The sequence below is a fragment of the Brassica oleracea genome, chromosome C2 (assembly GCF_000695525.1).
Source record: "Brassica oleracea var. oleracea cultivar TO1000 chromosome C2, BOL, whole genome shotgun sequence".
Lineage (NCBI taxonomy): Eukaryota > Viridiplantae > Streptophyta > Magnoliopsida > Brassicales > Brassicaceae > Brassica > Brassica oleracea.
The window spans coordinates 24,046,985-24,067,960 of record NC_027749.1 but is presented as its reverse complement, the minus strand read 5'-3'; the positions used below and the strand labels follow the sequence as shown (position 1 = coordinate 24,067,960).

Genomic DNA, 20,976 nt, shown 5'->3' with positions numbered 1-20,976 from the left:
CAAACATAAATGGAGGCTTTCGTGACATACCTAATCCTGACTATCAACTTTGGGCTAGATCTGACCAGATAGTTCAAGCGTGGCTTGTTGGCTCTCTCTCTGAAGACATATTGAGCATAGTTCTTGGAGCACAAACCGCTCATGAAGTTTGGGTATCTCTCGGGAATCACTTCAATAGGGTAACCTCCTCTCGTCTCTTTGAGCTCCAAAGACGTCTTCAAACGGTTTCTAAAACCAACAAGACCATGAGTGACTATTTGAAAGAACTCAAAGGGTTGTGTGACCAACTTCATTCAGTAGGAAGTCCTGTAACAGAGAAAATGAAAATCTTTGCGGCTCTGCAAGGGTTGGGACGTGAATATGAACCAATCAAGACAAGCATTGAAGGTGCTATGGACTCTCATTTAGCTCCAACGTTTGAAGATGTAGTTCCTCGCCTCACTGGTTTTGATGATAGACTCAAGTCATATGAAGGAGCTCAGACGTCAGTATCTCCTCACCTGGCCTTTCAAGTCTCTACAACCGACAACAACTACTCTCCAAGTGCTAACTACTCACAGCAAACTCCTCACTTTAATCAATATCGGGGTCGTGGAGGCAACAACGGAAGGTTTGGATATGGCAGAGGAAGAGGATATTCAACTAGAGGTCGAGGTTTTCATCAGCAAGTTTCGCAAAACACCAACTCTTCTCAAGGAGATACTTCAACAAGGCCAACTTGTTAGATCTGTGGTCGTTTTGGTCATAATGCTCTTAAGTGCTATCGACGTTTTGACATATCTTACCAGAGTGAAGAACTACCCTCAGCCATGGCTGCAATGCAAGTTACAAATGATCCCTCTTCTGGTCAACAATCTTATCATGGCACTGAGTGGTATCCTGACACTGCTGCAACGGCTCATATCACCAACTCTCAACAGAACCTCCAGACTGCTCAATCTTATCATGGCCATGATTCTGTAATGGTGGCTGATGGCAACTTCCTACCAATTACTCACATTGGATCAGTGCCTCTGCAAACCAATTCCGGTTCCTCAGGTATTATCTCTCTGAAAGATGTATTAGTTTGTCCGAACATAGCCAAGTCTCTACTGTCTGTTTCAAAGCTCACTGATGACTATCCTTGTGAGTTTACTTTTGATTGTGATGGTGTATATGTTAAGGACAAGCTAACCAAGCAAATTCTGACTCAAGGAACCAGACATAAGGATCTTTATGTTCTGGATAACTCGATGTTCTCTGCCTTCTATACAGCAAGACAAACAGAAGCAAGCGCAGATGTGTGGCACAGAAGATTGGGACATCCGAGCTCAGAGATTCTTCAGAAACTGTCTTCATGTCTATCTATTAGTATCAATAAAAGCTTTACCAAGATCTGTGACTCATGTCAACTTGGCAAAAGTGCTAGATTACCTTTTCCTAGTTCTGTTTCTGTATCTAGTAAACCTCTTGAAAGGATAAGCTGTGATCTATGGGGTCCATCTCCTGTAGTCTCTGTTCAAGGTTTCAAATATTATGTTATCTTCATTGATCATTTCTCAAGATATTGTTGGTTTTATCCTCTGAGACAGAAGTCTGATTTTCCACAAATATTCAACATGTGGCAAGCTCTGGTGGAAAAACAACTTGATCAGAAGATAATGATGTTTCAATGTGATGGTGGAGGTGAATTTACAAGCCACAGATTCGTCACTCACCTAGCCAATCAAGGAATCAAACAGCTGATTTCTTGCCCTCATACCCCTCAGCAAAACGGTATGGCAGAGAGAAAACACAGACATATCACTGAGCGTGGACTCTCTATGCTCTTTGATGGAAAGGTTCCTCAACAATACTGGGTGGAAGCCTTCTTTACCTCTTCTTTTCTTGGAAATCTCCTTCCTTCTTCATCCCTAACCGAAAACAAAAGCCCCTATGAATCTCTTTACAACAGAAAACCAGAGTATTCTGCTCTAAGATCCTTTGGAAGTGCTTGTTATCCCTCTCTCAGACCTTACTCCTCAAACAAACTAGATCCAAAATCATTGCAGTGTGTATTTGTAGGATACAATGAGAAGTATAAAGGGTACAGATGCCTTTATCCTCCTACAGGAAGAGTCTACATCAATCGTCATGTCTTGTTTGATGAACACAAGTTCCCTTTTACCACTACCTACGCTCATCTTCATCAACAAGCAACTCCTCTTCTCTCTGCTTGGCATCAAAGCTTTCTTCATAAGCCACCTCTCTCTCAAAACCAACCTTCCCCACCAAATAGCTCTGCATCAGTTCCTGCAACGGTTTCAGAATCTATAAGAGTTGTCTCCTCTAGCAATATTAACCCTGCTACTGAAAATCCCAGAGCAACATTTCTTTTTGGTACTCTTCCTTCTGTGAACCTATCTAATCCCTTACCTGTTTTACAACCTTCTCCTGAAATCTCAAGCCCCACAGTTTCTGAATCGATAAGACCATCATCGCCGCTGGTGACTTCAAGCTCTCCAACTACGGTGCAGTTTGGTACGCTAACACCTGTGACTTTGCAAGGCTCAGCGACATCAAATGAAGCTTCAAGTACTTCATCAACTTCAGTTCCAGGTCACAGTCCTAATCTCACTACAAGGTCACCTGAAAATGCGGCCTCAGCACCTATATCTACACAATCACATCATCCAATGATCACAAGATCTAAGGCTGGTATAACAAAACCAAACCCTCGATATGTTCTCTTCCATGTGACCTCAACACTTACTGAACCAAAGACAGTAGCAGCTGCTCTAAAACACCCTGGTTGGACTGGAGCAATGACTGAGGAAATGGTCTCCTTCGATGAAACAGATACGTTTACTCTGGTTCCATATCAACCCGATATGCATATACTTGGATGCAGATGGATTTTCAGGATCAAAAGAAATGCTGATGGTACAGTGAAGTGTCTCAGATCACGGCTGGTAGTAAAAGGCTACGATCAAGAGGAAGGAATTGATTATTTGGATACTTACAGCCCAGTGGTTAAGTCTCCCACAATCCGAGCTATTCTTCACCTTGCGACAGTCAACAACTGGGACATCAGACAACTAGACGTCAAACATGCCTTTCTCTATGGTGATCTGACAGAGACTGTGTACATGCATCAACCTTCAGGCTTCATCAACAAAGAGAAACCGGGTTATGTCTGCAAGCTAAATAAAGCAATATATGGACTTAAACAAGCTCCACGAGCCTGGTTCAACAGATTCAGTGATTTTCTCCTTAACTTTGGCTTCAAATGTAGTATCAGAGATCCTTCTTTATTCATTTATAGACGGAATGGAGACATTATCCTCTTACTTCTATACGTAGATGATATAGCTTTAACGGGAAGCAACAAGAATGTTATCAGCCAACTTCTTGAAGCTCTGAACAAGGAATTCAAAATGAAGGATCTGGGGCAGTTTCACTATTTCCTTGGCCTTCAAGCTCACTTTCATTCGGAAGGTTTGTTTCTCAACCAAGAGAAATATGCTGAAGATCTTCTTCAAATATCAGGAATGTCACAATGCACTCCGGTAGCAACTCCTTTACCTCTTCAGCTCAACAGAGTACCTGATGAATCAGCGCTGTTCCCTCAGCCAACTTACTTCAGGAGTTTAGCAGGCAAGCTACAATACTTGACTCTGACAAGACCAGACCTTCAATTTGCAGTCAACTACATATGCCAGAAGATGCATGCTCCTACTGAAACAGATTTTCTCCTTCTAAAGAGAGTACTGAGATATCTCCGAGGAACAACAAAGTTTGGAATCTCATTCAACTCCAACACTGATTCAGTTATAAGGGCATATAGTGACAGTGATTGGGGTGGTTGTCCTGATACAAGAAGATCTACCGGTGGCTTCTGTACTTTCTTGGGTTCAAACATTATTTCATGGTCTGCTCAGAAGCAACAGTCTGTTTCTAGAAGCTCTACTGAAGCTGAATACAGAACACTTTCAGACACGGCTGCAGAGATAGTATGGCTGATTAATCTCATGGAGGAGATTGGAATTCCTCAAGCTATACCTCCAGAACTCTTCTGTGACAATCTGTCTGCAGTTTACTTGTCAGCTACTCCAGCAATGCATAAAAGATCAAAACACTTTGAAGTTGATTTTCACTTTGTACGAGAAAAGGTGGCTCTGGGCAAACTGATTGTGCATCATATTCCTTCGGTTCAAATGCTAGCAGATATATTTACAAAGTCTTTAGCCACAAGAAGCTTCCAAGAACTGCGTTTCAAACTTGGTGTGGTCGTTTCTCCCACACAAAGTTTGCGGGGGGATGTTGACATTAAGGATAAGAAGACTGAGACTTGGAGAATGAAAGAGAAGAAAGGATCAGAAACATGTTCTGTTTCTGAGACAGAGGAACAAAGAGATGTAGACATGAAGACAGTGGGCCTAGAGCTAGAGAGGATGCCAAAGGCTGAGACAAGCTTTACTAAGAATGAGTTAGGGCCACAAGACACAAATGTAAAGCCCACACAGAAGAATAAGGAAGCAACGGTCACATTGTGTACTGAAACCAAAAGAGAAGTAAAAGACAAAGAAAGTGGTCCTGGATCGTACGGACAACGAGAGCCAATTACATTGAAGAACTAGTTCCAGCTGTTGGAATCCAAAGCTGAGACAAAGACCTAAGAGACAGCAAGGCATTCTACTAGGGTTTTAACATTTGAGTATAAATATCTCTATTGCATTGTAATAAACCTTTAAGCAAGAAATAAAATGAAAAGCGTCAGTTTACTCTTGATCTCTCTTATGATCTAGAATCTGTCTTTGCTTTTACGATCTACAGCTTTTTTTCTTGCGAGGAAGTGATCATTCTCTTGTTTGTAGACGGTTGAGCTTGGGTACACGAGTGTCCGTGTGTAAGAGCTGTTGGTCATTTTTGGCGTCTTTCCCTCTTGGAGTTTCAAGATTCGATCTTGTGCCTTGCTCTCTCGTGTCTCTGGTTCATGGTGACAGTTGTGTGGTTCGTAGTTATTGGCTCTGTTTTCGCTTTGGTCTTGCGATTGTTCTGCCGAGTGTGTACCCTTTGGGTTTGTAGTTGTGACATGTGTTGGTTTTTGGTCTTCTTAAGTTTGTGGTTCTTGTGGTCAGCTCAAGCATCTATATCGTAATGGTGTTTGATTGTCATCGCTGTGGAGTTTATTATCAGCTTCTTCGCTTTCGAAAGCACTGCAAATGGTCTCTTTTATTTCAGTATGTGGTTTGGTTTTATATTTCGAAGCTTCTACATTATGGGGCTTTGTCTTCAAAATGTACAATTTATTAACTCTCGACTTTTGGTTTTGAAAGGATTGCATTCTTTGTCAGTTTTGTGCTGTAACAATGGTTCAAATGTTCTAATAAATTCAGCAGATGACAAAAAAAACATCGCCCATGCTATGGATGTTTTTTTTGTTTGAACTTTGTGCTATCGATGTTATGTTCAAATAATAATATTTTCTGGTAAATGTTCAAATTTTGTTAAGACAATATGGACATATATACACAAAATTCGTTTTTCGTATTTATAACAGTGACAAATATGAAAAAGAAAATGTTATTCACGCCCATTTTTATTGAAACATCGATGAACAACTAGTGAACACATTATTATGTTTTCAGATTTAAGAGATGAAAATGAGAACTCGTCTGTAAAAAGGTCAACACTTTTGCTTCACTTTTTTTTTTTTTTTTTTTTTTTTTTTTGACAGCAAAACATTTACTGATTCATATTGACTCTGTAAACCAAATCGGCAACTCCGCATCCATATGAACGACGAAAGACGGTAGTTTCCTAGCACTACGTGCCAAGCTATCTGCCCTTTGGTTCTCCGTTTGGGGAACTTTTGCTTCACTTTTAGATAACCTTTTTATTTTTTCCATTCCATCCTGGGGATATATATTCTCGTATTTATATCCTCAGACTAGTTTTTTTCCCGAACGGATTTACCCCTTTCTCAAAAAAAAATTAATGAAGGGATTTGCCACTATACTCCTCAGACTAGTTAATTTCATTAGAGTTGACTAACTTAATATCTAAACAAATTCTTATAAAACAACAAAACTTAAATCGTATTCGAAACATTAAGGGATTTATTTACGCATATTTTTAGAACTAGTTTTGTTTACACGTTATCTGCATGAATTCAAATCTACATGTGATTTTTTTTCTATCATATCATTGAGATGGACATATCTATCTTTTAAATCTTATTAAAGTAGAAATACGTTAAGCTTTTGTTTGGAAATATAGATAACAGTTAAAAAAATAGTATTGTTTGGAAACATAGATAACAGTAATTTAGGAAAAAAAAAGTAATTGGCTTATACTATTAAAAAAATTGAAAATTCATTACATTATATTAAAAAGTAATGGACTTATGTTACTTGATATACATTATTCAAATGAAAATAATAATTTAAAATTTATTTATATCAAAAATTCATTCAAAAATATACATATATTCAAAATTTGATTTTTACTAACATATTTTTCAATAACTATTAAAAAATGTTTTCAATATATATAAGAAAAATACAATACAAAGCTCAGTTTTAAACACCAACTTAAATTATGGTTTTTATATTTCACATTAAAATTTAAAAATATAATATATGTGATTATTTATAAGATTGTACGTATAAAATATTATTAATTATAAGAAAACTTATTTAATGGTACATATAAAATACGATTAATTATATGATAACACATATTTTTGTAACCTATGATGACACATATAGGATATATAATAGTGATTAGGGATGGGCGTTCGGGTTCGTTTCCGGGTATGTTTGGGATTTCGTGTTCGGTTAAGATCTTTGAGGATTCGGTTCGGATTTGGATAACCAATTTAAATTGGTTTGGTTTAAATATTTGGATAGAGAATTAATAATTATTTAATTATTTTTAGAGTTTTGAGTATATTTTAACTATTTTAGATATTTATGTTTGATTATTTGTATATATTTTCAAGTATTTAAAAGAACTTAAAAGTATCATATATATTCTGCATCTTTTTATATATATTAAATCTAAAAATAATTAATATATATAAGTATATAAATCTATTTTGGATACCCAAAATACTTCGGTTCGGATCAGATTAGGTTTCAGTTCTTCAAATACCAAAATTTTGAATAATTAGGATATTTAATCAATTTCGGTTCGGATTTGGTACTACTTATTCGGCTTGCGATCGGTTCGATTCTTCGAATTCGAGTTTTTTGCTCAACTCTAAATAGTGGCATAGAAAACAAATAACATCATATTTTTTTTTAAAATGCATTCGCGCAGGGTGCTGATCAAAATCTAGTAACAAATTAAAACCGTACACATGGACATATATTCTATATACTAATACAGAAATTAGATCTCGTCATTAATATAATAGCATAAAGTTAGAAGAAAAAAAGATAAATATAACTTATATAAGTAATTAATTTTCAAAAAAAAGTTATAACGTAATTATATAAATCATTCGTTTAACGGAGAGACCGATGCCTTTTACCCCACCTGCATATGATTGCCTGAACAGATATCGTATTCCGTTCATATGCTGTAAAATACGATTTTATTATTGACAACAAAATAATGTACCCTTTTAGCAAAAAAAATAAAAAAAAAACAAACCAAAATAAGGTACCTTTTAATTTTTTTAAATTTTCAGAAAACATTTTAATTTTTTCTAAATAAACTATGCATAACTTAGTAAAAAGTCAATAAACTAAAAAGAAAAAAAATCCAGAAATCACAAGGGTGGGAACTTCGATTATTTTTTCGATTCAGTTGGGGTTCGGTTCGGTTTGGGTTCGGTTCGGTTCTAATATTTTCCAACTAAAACAAATCATAGTTAGTTTGGTTCAGTTTATGTTCGGTTCGGTTTATATTCGGTTCGGTTTGGTTTGTTTTTTGAATCAGTTTAATTAGGTTCTTCTTAGTTTATTTTTTTTTTTGGCTTTTTGCAAAAGTGATCCAAAACTCAAAGTCAACCACAAAACTAACCTATGATTTTTTTTTGAAATTTTCATTTTCCCTATTCACCCCACAAGTTCAAATTATTCACGAAAATGCCTTTAATTTTTTTTTCTTTTCAAAAATGGGCTTTTTACTCTCTCAACCTCATCATCTTCAAGTATTTACAAGATTGTCATTGCCATCAATACACAAAACACCATAAACAACCAATTTGAAGCTCTTAATGCACCTAGACGACTTCTGTGGAAGTCGTCTGAGATAAACAGATTAGTTTTGCAATTGACCGGATGTGTCAAAATTTGATTTTCCCTGGACGACTTACTTGGAACCTTGCTTATCTTGGACGATTTCCATGTAAGTCGTCTGTCGGACGAATTTCGGGTAAGTCATCTACAAAAAAATAATGTTTTTTGTTTTATTTTCCAATTGCAAAACTAACATGAGACGACTTACATGGAAGTCGTCTCGTTATAATAAAATATTGAATTTTTGGTTTTCTACCGGACGACTTCCAGGAAAAGTCAAATTTCTGACATAGTCCGGTCAATTGCAAAACTAATCGGTTTACCCCAGACGACTTCCATGGGGTAAACAAAAGTATGCCAATATTTACAAATGAAGACTTCCAAAGAAGTCTGCTGTAGAGACGACTTCTTTGGAAGTCGTCCTGTGCAAAATTTTAATTGCAAATGACCTAAAAGGCCGACCTCTCTGGAAGTCTACTAGACGACCCCCGTGGATGTCGTCTGCCTCAATGTTTAATGAGCTTGCATTTTCTATGTTTGCTAATGTGTTTTGTTTTGTTTTTTCAGATGGATCGTCAGTTACATGCAGTGTATGGAGAATGGTTGTTGAAAGATGACTGTTGGAATTTTGTGGTTGGTTGGAGCTATCTAGGATGAAAGGTCGCACGCCCCGGAAGCAACACAGGGTTTATAGGTGCTCGGTCTGCAAAGAAACTGGCCATACGCGTCCACATTGTATGAACTGACGTGGACGACCCTCTCGTTAGTCGTCCAGAAGACTTAACTCCTGGACGACCTTCTCGTTAGTCGTCCAGAAGACTTAACTCCTGGACGACCTTCTCGTTAGTCGTCCAGAAGTGAACTGACGTGGACGACCCTCTCGTTAGTCGTCCAGAAGACTTAACTCCTGGACGACCTTCTCGTTAGTCGTCCAGAAGACTTAACTCCTGGACGACCTTCTCGTTAGTCGTCCAGAAGACTTAACTTCTGGACGAACTTCTCGTTAGTCGTCCAGAAGACTTAACTCCTGGACGACCTTCTCGTTAGTCGTCCAGAAGACTATCCATCTGCGTATATGTTATGACTTTGTGTTATGAACTTCTCTGTATTGCAAATTATCTGCTTCTGTTATGACTTTGTGCTATGAACTTCTCTGTATTGCAATTTATCTGCTTCTGTTATGGGTTTACGTGTTATGAATTTAATTGCAACTTAAAAAGACAACAACTCCACCATTAGATTAGATTATCCAAAAGGTTACAACTGTACCAAACTAATTTCCTACAAAATGATAATTTGGTACGAAATGATAGTTTGGTACGAGGATAGGTTACAAAAAAACTACATCCTATCCTGACCCTGTTACAAAAACATCACATTCCTAAAACATCACCTTCATGTCATACAAAAGCACATTTCATCCCACAAGTTCAAGTACAAATAAAACACCATTAACCTTGCTCGTCATAAGTTCCCATGTTCTCATCATTGTCTTCGTTCTCTTTTGCAAGGCCTTCAGGAGTCTCCTGAAATATAGCCAACGCCATCTTCTCCCTTATAGCCTTCGCGTTCTTGTTACAAAACTCTGGAGGAAATGACATTCCAAAGAGCTTGACATTCGCTGTACTTCAGAGTCCACACGCCACAATCACCAGCTCGGAACTGAGGTATTCCAACGGTAACTCTCACATATGTGTATGGCTCCAGTGTGTGTTTGACACGTTCTTCGTCAGAGCCAGCGCACTCAACAAGCAGATAAGGGACCATGTTGACAAAAGGCTCCATGAGCACATCGAGGTTTGCAGCTTTAATATGTGTTAAAATGCTGTCCTAGACGACTATGTGCCTCTTAGAGATCGATATCCAAATAGCAATCCAATGCTCGTTCCTGAAGTTCACTGGCGCATAAATATCATCCACATCCAACCCCCAACCTTCATAGATTGGCAAAATGTTGGTACCATGCCTGCATGATAAATCCACGCCCCACCATGGAGTCTTCTTCCTAAGCCGTTGATGTCGCCCTTGTCGTTCTTAAATTCCGGGTACTTATGGGACCACTGCCGAAAAAATACATGATCAAAAAAGCACAGTCTCTCGCTCCTGAAATGATGTGGATTATCTCGGTACTGTTGCCTCAGTACATTAATAAAAGCATCCATATGCTGCATATAAAACAATTCAAGTAAAGTCTTCTGTTAAGTCGTCTAGTAAGTCTTCTGTTAAGTCTTCTAGAGAAGACTTAACAGACGACTTAAGCGTAAGTCGTCTGATAAGTCTTCTCTAGAATACTTAACAGAAGACTAATTGGTAAGTCGTCTGTTAAGTCTTCTAGAGAAGACATAACTACTGGTTAGGGGGAAACTAGAAGACATAGCAGGAGACTTACTCCGTCGTTCAACCATTCTAAGGGGGTTCAGAGGGTGAAATAAAACCGACTTGGACATCTACGTGGTTTTTTGTCCATAGGTGTTTTAAAATAACTCCAAACACAAAATGTAGATAAGCAGGATATTTTGTATATTAAAGGAAGCTATTATGGGACATTCTCACTTACGGATCAAGTTTCACCTAGTCAGTGATCACCTTCGACATCTTCTTGTCATAGGGTGTAAAAGGATCATAGCCTTGGCCAACCCTTTTGTTTGGAATGATCACTTTGGCAGTGTTGTTTCCCTGAAAAGGAGTTTGCTGTGAGGCAGCAAGTTTCCTTGCTCGCTCACTCTTTCAACGGACATGTGCCATAGCGGCATTCCTCTTTTTCTACCTTCTAATTTCCCCCTTTTGTAAATCTGAATCAGTGGGTACTTCGTTGTCCAATACAAGAACTCTAGGTTCACCACTATGTTCTGGAGGCTCATTTGCTATCACAACACTCAGGTCTTTCGAGGAACTCGGTTCTTGGGGGTCATTCTGTCCTGCTTTCCCTCCATTCTGTCCTGCTTTCGCCCCATTCACACTCTCACTCTGCAATTTCGATGTACAAAATGTGTTTATAAAATATTAACCAAATATCCAAATCAAAGGATGAAACAAAATCCATACATAAGCAAATGATCCAAGCACACTAGAAACAAACACACATGTTCCGACATACAAGAAACAAAGCACATCATTCTTAATTCCTAGCACTTTTTCTAGTCAATCACTTCTCTGTGATTTTGGGAGAGGTTTTGGTACTAACCCCGGATTTGTGCCCACGCTTTTCCGGATTTGAAGTTGTCATTTGAAGTTCATTAGATGCAGTCCCTTTTTTGGTGATTCCACCTTCTTCTCCACAGCTTTTAACCTATCCTCCAACAACTTGATCTCCCTAAGGCACATCCCGAACCCATCCCTCATGACATCAGCTATGCCCTTGAAGCTTTTTTCAATCTGCTCCTTGGTCATCCCACCAACACACGTAGAAGCCTCTGAACGAGCCTCTGAACGAGCCTCTGAACGAGCCTCTGCACGTGCCTCAGCAGAAGGCACTTTACTAGCCTCAACAGAAGGCACTTTACAAGCCTCAACAGAAGCCGCTTTACGAGCTTTCTTCCGAGGTACTGCACTTTCCTCCTTCACACCACTCTCTGTCTCCGCTACATTCTCTTCCTTCTTCACTCTCGATTTAGTACCGGTGACTTCCCAGCAATTCATGGTCCAGTTCCAATTAGCTTTCGCATTAAACATGACTTTGATTATGTTCTCCGCAAAGTCCCATCGTGGAAACATCTCAGCAAAGTCCTTCTGGACGAAGTTGATCACGCTAGTCTGCAAAAAAAAAAGATACAGATATCAACTCAGATAGCAAAGACTGAAATCATCCAGAAAAGACTTCATAAAAGACTTTAAAGTAAGTCGTCTGGTAAGTCATCCAGAGAAGTCTTCGCAGAAGCCTTAAAGTTAAGTCGCCCAAACGACATAACTTTAAGTCTTCTGCGAGGTCTTCTCTGGATGACTTACCAGACGACTTGCTTTAAGTCTTCTGTGAAGTCTTAGGGAGTGAAGTTTAAATACATGTCTGCTAATGGCCTCTTTAAAAAATATGTGTCCTTTGCCACCATCGTAAGCCAACATCAGCGGAGACGGTCTGTTTGGTAGGGGATGCCCATAATTAGCACCAAATTCTGGCAGAGCAAAGTACGCCCACACCTGGAGAACTTGAACAAACCCATCAACAGTGTATGAATTTGATTCCAAATTTACACCCTTCAAAGACTCCATCAACACCTTAAACGCCACTCTCCCCCAATGATAATTCTCAAGTCTTTCTAAATCCATCACTAGCCTTGCAAGACTAGCCCGTGTAGCGGTTGAGTACTTTCTCCCTTCAATGAATCCAGTGAAGATGGCAAGGTATCCGAGCATCATGCGATCTTCCTGAGACCACTCCTCGCATCTCCCAAATGCTACTTTTATATGTCCAGTACTTGGCCCAGCATCGACATCAACACCCATCATCTCCCAGAAAGCAGCCATCTCCTTCGTAACCTCAACCCTTGGATTTTCCAGGTCCTCGATGTAATCGCAGTTCAGACCAGTGATGTGTTCAAACTCCAACTGTGAAAACCTCACTGGTTGTGGACCAACGAGACTCCAGAGCTCATACTTCTTCTTGATGTTAAGCTGGAAACCGAGCATATAATGAACCAGCCTTGAAGCCCAACCAAAATTCATCTCCTTGAACTTGATGAACACTCCCAACGTCGACTCCTTCAGCTCCTCATATTCGTCATCGTTTAGAGCTCGCCTTAGAGCAGAAAGCAACTTCGAATCATCAGTATGATGCACAATGCTTTTGAGTGGAAAGGGTTATTCCTCTAAGTTATATATCCTCTTCGGTAGTTCTGGTATATCCATTTTTCAGTATGCCAAACTCTTATGTGCAGGGGGCTTTTCCCCTAATGTATATATCCTCTGCGGGAGTGATGGTAAATCCATTTTCTGGCCTGTAAAACAATCAAAAACAAGCATCTCAAACTCATAAGACTACTAAGAAGACTTGCATGTAAATTGCATGTAAATTTTAGTGAGAAGACTACTGAGACGACTTCCAGGAAGTCTTTTACAAAGTCTTACACTCTAAAAGACTTCCAACGAAGACTTAGGTCGTCTGGAAGACTTCTAAGAAGTCTTCTACGAAGTCTTACACTCTGGAAGACTTCCAGGAAGTCTTTTACGAAGCCTTAGACTATGGAAGACTTCCAGGAAGTCGTCTGAGTAGTCTTTCTGAATAAATACAAAAGCTGTTTCTTTAAAAGATGGATGACTTACAGTCGGAGAAGATATGGTCTCCAACGGTTACAGATCTGCAAAAATCGACGGGAAAAGAAGAATCAAGACTACAATTTTTGGGTTTTTACGGCGGCTAAACGCCTTAAGACAAGAGAAATTTATCGGCGGCGGAGTTCAACGAGACGGGTTTCAGATCTGAAACAAAGGAACCGGTGAGAAATCAGGGCGTAATCGCATTCGTAATCGCCTCTGGAGAGAAACGGCGCTAGGGTTTTGGAAAGTTGTGAAAAAGTGAAAAAATAGTATTTATATGTCCGATAAATGATCCGGTTAGGTTTAAAAGTACATTGGTAAAATAAAGGATTTGGTCCGGTATGGACGAAGAAGTCCAGCAAAAACTATTCACCAGACCCTAAACGTAACCCCTAAACTAAATTAACTAACTAAACACTTCATAAAATCAAATTAAACTTCAAAACTGTTTCCTATACACAAAAATAAACACTTACAGGTAAATTTAATTTTTCAAAAAAATATTCAAGCTTACCAAAATCTAACCCTAAGAATACATACAATACTACAACATATGTTGCCAAACCCTAGACCAAAGAATACCATGATTCACTACCTACACTCATCTATGTTGAAAACAATTCAGTTTTGTTATATTTTAATTTATATCACTTAAAACTGTTTATAGTTACATGATTTTAATTTTTCGCTTATCAAAATATTTTTAAAAAAATTTATAAAATATTTTTAAGATCAGCTACGCGAGAAGACTTACTTTGAAGTCGTCTATAAGACTTCTAGCATCTCAGACGACTTACTCGGGCTATATTCGTAAAAATGATTTCTGTTTTTTGTTTGGTCACAAGGGGCTGGCTGTAATGTCACAAAGATTTTAGGTTAGTTTTGCATTTGATTCAAGTTTGGGTATAAGTTTGTGTTTAAAATCAAGTTGTGAGTCATATTTGACAAATTTCCCTAATTGTTTTAAGAGAAATTATGTTTTAAAACATAAATTATGTAAACATAAACTATGTGAACTAAATTCAATATAAAACTGAAACAAAAAAATTTTAAAAAGACACAAAAATATATAAAAAATAAAAAAACGAAAGTTAACTAAATAAGAAAAACAACATCGTTAGTAATATCTCTTATATCATTATTAAAAAACCTGCAATGAATCATCTTCTATGTGACGCTGTGGAGAATGACACTTTTTTAAAAAAATAAAAATTGCTTTAGGTTTTAGGTTTAGATTTAACATCCACGTTTACATATATAAGAATACAAAAATACAGACTTTTCTTTTTTTAAAAAAATCAAATATTTTGATGTTGTCATATTAGGTGAGAAGAATATATGTTAATGAATGAAAAATGGAAAATACGTGGTTTGGTATTAGAATTTTAGTATATTTGTATTACTAATATTTTTAATTTAAATAATTATAAAAACACACCGGTTTCTCGGTTCGATTCAGTTTTAAACCGAACCATTCGGGTAGGAGAATTCTTCAACTGAATGGTTTGAATTAGACTTTGGTTCGGTTTGAATCGGTCTCGGTTCGGTTGGTTCGGTTTGACTCGGTTCAATTTTTTTGGCCACCCCTAGATCCCAGTTTCAAAGAAAAAAAATCCAGAGATCAGCTGGAAAAATATAATTGGGAGTAGTGACTTTATACATAAAAAGAGCTAAATGGGTTACATATATGATATATATATATATATATATATATATGCTTTGTTAGAGTCTTCTTAATATGTATGCTTTGTTAGGGCATTTCTAACCAACAATAATGTTTTAGTGTATACACTAAAATATATTATTTTCCAACCGCAACACCAAATTTCACATTAATATTTTAAATTATTAAAATATAAAATTTTGTTGTTATTTAAAGTTTATAATATAACTAATAATTATTATTTAATTTTTAAAATATAAACAGTAATGATTATATTATTATATTACATCAAAACAAATTCTAATTAATTATTTTATTTAAAATATTTACTATTTTAATATATAATAATATATATACTTTAATAAAATATTTCTCTATATGATATTTTTCGTAAATATCTAATTTACTGCTTAGATTCATTTATTATTTATTAGTTTATTTAATATTTTACCAATAAAAATATTATTTAGTGTGATGAATAATATCACATAAAACTTTACTGTAATATTATTCATTCACTTAAAATAGTATAATTTTTAATTTTGAATTGGTAAAATTTTAATGTTAAACTATATTAAAATAGAGTTTTATTGTTAGATCGGAGATAACCTTAATTTTATTAGTGTTTTTCCGAAACAAGCGGTTTTAACTGTTGTTCGGGTTTCTAAATTTATGTTTATATCTCTATTCTTAAAATAGAAGTACAAATAAAATTATCCCGTAGTTTTACAAATTATTGACACTTTCATGCCACTGATATATTTAATGATTCAAAATTTAAGTTTCCTTTGTTTTTTCAGTTTAATTAATGCAATTAAAACAATTAATAACCTATCTTTTATGATTCTTTATCTTTTTCTATTTAATTAGTGTATTTTGCTAAATCTAATTTTAACCAAAAATCATGGCAATAATTATTTAAGAAAATCAGTTTGTCATTACTATCATACGGATATTACGTATTTCTCACATTCAAATATTAAGCATACTATCATTGACGTAAACCATAACAATTCAGGGTTTTATCTATAAAATTCAAACCAATTACACAAATTAATATATTCATACGTATGTATTAATTTAGTTATCTTATACCCCAATCATTTTTGTAGTATTTCTAAACAAACAAAATCAAAAATATAAAAATCAAAACCATAATATCTTTATTTATCTTTCAAAAGGATAATTAAGGAGGAATGAGGGGTCAAAAAACAAAATAAAATAAATTACCCAATATATAGTATAAAATTATTATGTGTAGAGATGTATTTTAAACTTATGTATTACTGTATACAAAATAAATATTTATTTATAAAAAAAGAAAAACAAAAACATGCGCGGATCAAGTTAGTTTTAAACTATGAGTTAAGTTTTCTTTTCCTCTAATTTCTTTCTAAACTTAGAACTTCCGATCAGTTTTCCCGTCCAGTGGCCGGCATCGGCTCCGTCGTCGGTCACCATCGACTTTTTGCTTTTTGTTGTATATATTCGATCTTCGGGTCAACTTTCTACTTCCGTTTTCGGATTATATATATCGCTAGGCAAATTTTGATGTGTTCTTCAATCTTGAATCGAGTACATCTTCAAGGTTTCTATGGTGTTTCCGATTTCATATTGAATAAATAAGGGTTCCGATTTAATTTGGAGTTTGTGTGACTATATTTCTCTTTCAAAAGCATCATTGAGATTCCGACCAGCTTCAGTTGGTGGGTCTTCATCAGAGGATGTGCATCGATACTTCTTCTCGGAAGTCAGACTTTGCCGTTGTTGTTACCGGTCAATCGGCTTATGGGTGAAGCGGTTCTTATTGAAGAAGTTGAAGATGAAGATGCTTAATTTGGGATTGATTCAGAAGGGTATTAACAAAGTTAGCGTTTCTTTGTAAACGGTCCGACAAAGATTCCTCGGAAGAATCAATTGAGTTATCTAATGGCGGCAGTGCAAGACAAGATAATTCCAGCAAAGTTTTGGTAAACCCGGCAGCGGCGACCGTTCAGAGGCGGAGGCGTTATCAGAATTTCCTTTTTCGTGAAGCAACAACGTAGTGGACGAGTGTCATCATACATGAAACGCATGGCAGATTAACTGACCATCATGTTGAGTCGATATAGTGGGCTTAATTACAGTTGTAATCGGGCTTGGATTGGTTTATTTTAAACTTCTTTTTGTAATTGCCCATTAGACATTTCCATTAATGGAAAATATTGACAGAAAAAAAATTATCTTTACATCTTATATATTAAAATAGAAGTCACAATTTTTTTTTCATGTGTAATTTTTTTTAATTTGGACAATCATTTAGAAATCTTATTAAATGTATTTTATTAAGACTAATAATACATAAAATTTTTAAAATACTTTAATCATAGTATTTTTTGATACCTTTTGATATCTTTTCATTTTAAATATAAATATATTTATTTTAAAATTCTAACAAATCTGTTTTAAAAGATTTTTATAAGATCTTTATTTTCAAAATTATATTTAAATATTTTCACTAATTTCGAAATTAGTTTGAAATATTATTATACATTAATAATTTTAGTAATAATTTATAAAATGAAAAATAAAAAATTCTGTAATATTTTATATATTATATAATCATAATCAATCATATTAATATAATAAAATTGTATTAAATTTATAAATTTTATTTTCATAAGCATAAAACATTTATGTTCGAAAATAAAATCTAATACGTTGGTAATACGGATTAACATTAGCAAACTAAATAATACATGTATAAAAATTAGAACACAACAAAATTGTGTCTTATTTGAAAACAAAATCTGACTACACTATATATATTTCTATGATAGTATAGATTTAAAGTTGTGTTTATGGAAAAAACATATTATGTGTAGAAAAAAATCTATGTTTTTATTATGTTAAATTCAAAGTTTAATAATTGTTCTAACAGAAATTAAAAGCAATTAAAAATAGAAGGAGAAAACATATTTGTAAGAATAAAAAAAGTGTATGTCAAAGGTAATATGACAATTATTATACAAATATCATAGCCTAAGTTATCTTATGGTTATATGCTTAATTTGACAATCTGTTATAGACATGAACCCAAATTACCCTATTTATTTACCTAATTTGCACTTAAAGACCATTACCTGGTTAGAACTAAAGAGGCGTAAACTCAATCTCTCTCTCTCTCCCTCCTAAAGGAAAATGGACTCTGTGGCGCTATACTGCACCGCTGCTCTCGTCGCCCGCGGCATATACTGGTTCATATGCATCCTAGGTCCAGTAGAGAGAAAGGGCAAACGAGCCTCAGATCTCTCCGGAGGCTCAATCTCCGCCGAGAGCGTCAAAGACAACTACAACCAATACTGGTCTTTCTTCCGCAAACCAAAACAGATCGAAAGTACCAGACTTCGTCACACGTTCTACAACCTCGTCACAGACATCTACGAGTGGGGATGGGGACAGTCTTTCCACTTCTCCCCTTCAATCCCCGGAAAATCCGTCAAGGAAGCCACGAGGATCCACGAAGAAATGGCCGTTGACCTCATCAAAGTTAAACCGGGACAGAAGATCCTCGACGCTGGATGTGGTGTCGGTGGGACAATGAGAGCCACGCGGCTCATTCAGATTTCAGAGGCCCATGTTGTAGGGATAACCATCAACGACTATTAAGTCAAACGCGCGAAACTACGCAACAAGAAAGTGGGTTTGGACTCTCTATGCGACGTCGTTTGCGGAAACTTTTTAAAGATGCCGTTTGATGAAAACACGTTCGATGGTCCTTACTTCATAGAAGCGACATGTCACGCTCCAGAGCTAGAAGAAGTGTACGCAGAGATCTTCAGGGTGATGAAACCAGGTTCTTTATATGTTTCATACGAATGGGTCACGAGGGATAGAGAGAAGAGATGCTCAGGACTGACTCAACATTTTTTGGGGCCTATGGGTAAAAAAAAAATTTAGACTTTTAATGTTCATGTTTATTTAAAATCTAAATTTATTTTAGAAATTTTTATCATCAACATGTTTATAAATTTTTTGATAAAAACATATTATATACATGTAAAATATTTCAGGGCCCCTTTTAAACCAAATTTAATAAATATTTAAAATTTTCTATATAAAATGTGTAATATAAAAAAAATTTGGACCCTTAACTATCAATATCAAGTTACGGGGGGACACGGGTTTGGGCTCGGGGCGGTCGCACCGCTTGTCCCCCATATTAGCCAGCCCTCGAAATGCTCTTCATGGTCTGAGAAGGTACTCTGATATAGCTGCGACGGCTAAAAAAAGTAGGGTTTGAGATTGTGAAAGAGAGAGATTTGGATAGGGGTGGGCATTCAGATACCCATTCGGGTTCGGTTCAGATCTAATCGGGTTTCGTGTTTTCGGGTTTAAAGATTTCAGCCCCATTCGGGTATTTTTAATTTTCGGTTCGGGTTCGGTTCAGATCTTTGCGGGTTCGGTTCGGGTTCGGATAACCCATTTGATTATTTTTAAAATTTTAATATTCATTATATGCTTAAAATTTCTCAAAAACTATAAAACAAAATAATATATTACATATAAATTTGTAAAATATATGTCAAAATACCTAAAATTAACATATAAATTGGTTTGATTTGAATATTTGGAAAGAAAATCAATAGATATTTCAAGTATTTTGGTGTTTTGAATATATTTTAGCTATTTCAGATATTTATTTTTGACTATTTATGTATATTTTCAAGTATTTTAGACAACTTAAAAGTATCTTATATATTTTGGATGTTTTTAATATATATTAAATCTAAAAATAAGTAATATATTTAGGTATATAAATCTATTTCAGTTACATTCGGGTACCCGAGATACTTTGGTTCGGGTTGGGTTTGGTTTCGGTTCTTTAGATACCAAAATGTTGAACCCGTTGGGATATTTAATCAATTTCGGTTGATTTGGTACTATTTTTTGGATCGGGTTCGGTTCGGTTTTTCAGATCCGGGTTTTTTTCCCAGCCCTAGATTTGGCTAAGCCACCGGCTAGACCGTTGGTGGAGCAGGCTTAAGATGGGTCGTGTTGCTTACTGGAGAAACCATGTTGTGGTTGTGGTTCTGTCTGCTATTCACTACAAGAAAACATCGGTATTATGACGGACATTCCGACGGAAAATGAAATCCTCAGAATATCCCGTGAAATTTCTGAGGATATTCCGAGGAAACACAAAATTTGGTTTCCTCGGAATATACCGACGGAATTCCAAGGAAATATAAATCTGTCGGAATATTCTTATGGAATGCCGAGGAAAAATGTATTCCTCGGAAAAAACCGATGAATTCCGAGGATATATTATAGCCGTTAGAGAGCCGTTGGAGAGCCATTGGGGGATTTTAAAAATTCCGAGGAAATTCCGACGAACTAGCTGTTGGCGTCGGAATTCCGTTGGAATTTCCTCGGTCTGTCGGCAAGATTTCAACTATAAATACAAGCACCCCTCTTTCTCTTCATTCACTCCATATCTTCATCTTCCCTCTTACTCTCTTTACACACGAATTTGATTCATAAAAAACATGTCTTCTTCAAATTATTTTCGTTCTTGGATCGATCGACCTCATTTGGATCCGAACACGAAATTGCTTACGGAAGAATACCAACGAGGTATAACCGAATTCATGGGGTTAGTTCACCGACAACCGGAAGCAAAAACAGGTATGTTAAGATGTCCTTGCTCTAATTGTAAAAATAGAAAGGTTATTAAAGAGTGGGATGTTTGGACTCATCTATATTTGAGTGGGTTTACACGAAGTTACAAAATTTGGTATCATCATGGGGAAACTGATTATGAACATGGTAGTACTAGTGAACCTCAGCCAGCGGTTAGATTAGAAGAACCAA

The 20,976-nt window shown here is 36.1% G+C and overlaps 1 protein-coding gene and 1 pseudogene across 1 annotated transcript; one reads left to right on the top strand and one right to left on the bottom strand.

The window, feature by feature from the left end:
- Window positions 1-10,973: 10,973 nt before the first annotated feature.
- LOC106323796 lies at window positions 10,974-12,671 on the bottom strand. The gene is made up of 3 exons (XM_013761863.1): window positions 12,156-12,671; window positions 11,478-11,963; window positions 10,974-11,177 (listed from the first exon to the last, which is right to left on the bottom strand). Exons 1-3 carry the CDS (start codon window positions 12,669-12,671, stop codon window positions 10,974-10,976), a joined length of 1,206 nt encoding a protein of 401 aa, XP_013617317.1.
- A 5,632-nt stretch (window positions 12,672-18,303) lies between these two features.
- Window positions 18,304-20,976, top strand: part of LOC106323795 — an 11,403-nt pseudogene continuing 8,730 nt past the window's right edge.

Coding starts and splice junctions, on each gene's coding strand:
- LOC106323796 (XM_013761863.1), bottom strand. CDS start 12,671: ATGGCTGCTTTCTGGGAGATGATGGGTGTTGATGTCGATGCTGGGCCA. Junction 11,964..12,155: donor GACTTAAAGCAAGTCGTCTG/GTAAGTCATCCA, acceptor TTTTTTTTGCAG/ACTAGCGTGATCAACTTCGT. Junction 11,178..11,477: donor TAAAAGCTGTGGAGAAGAAG/GTGGAATCACCA, acceptor TCGAAATTGCAG/AGTGAGAGTGTGAATGGGGC.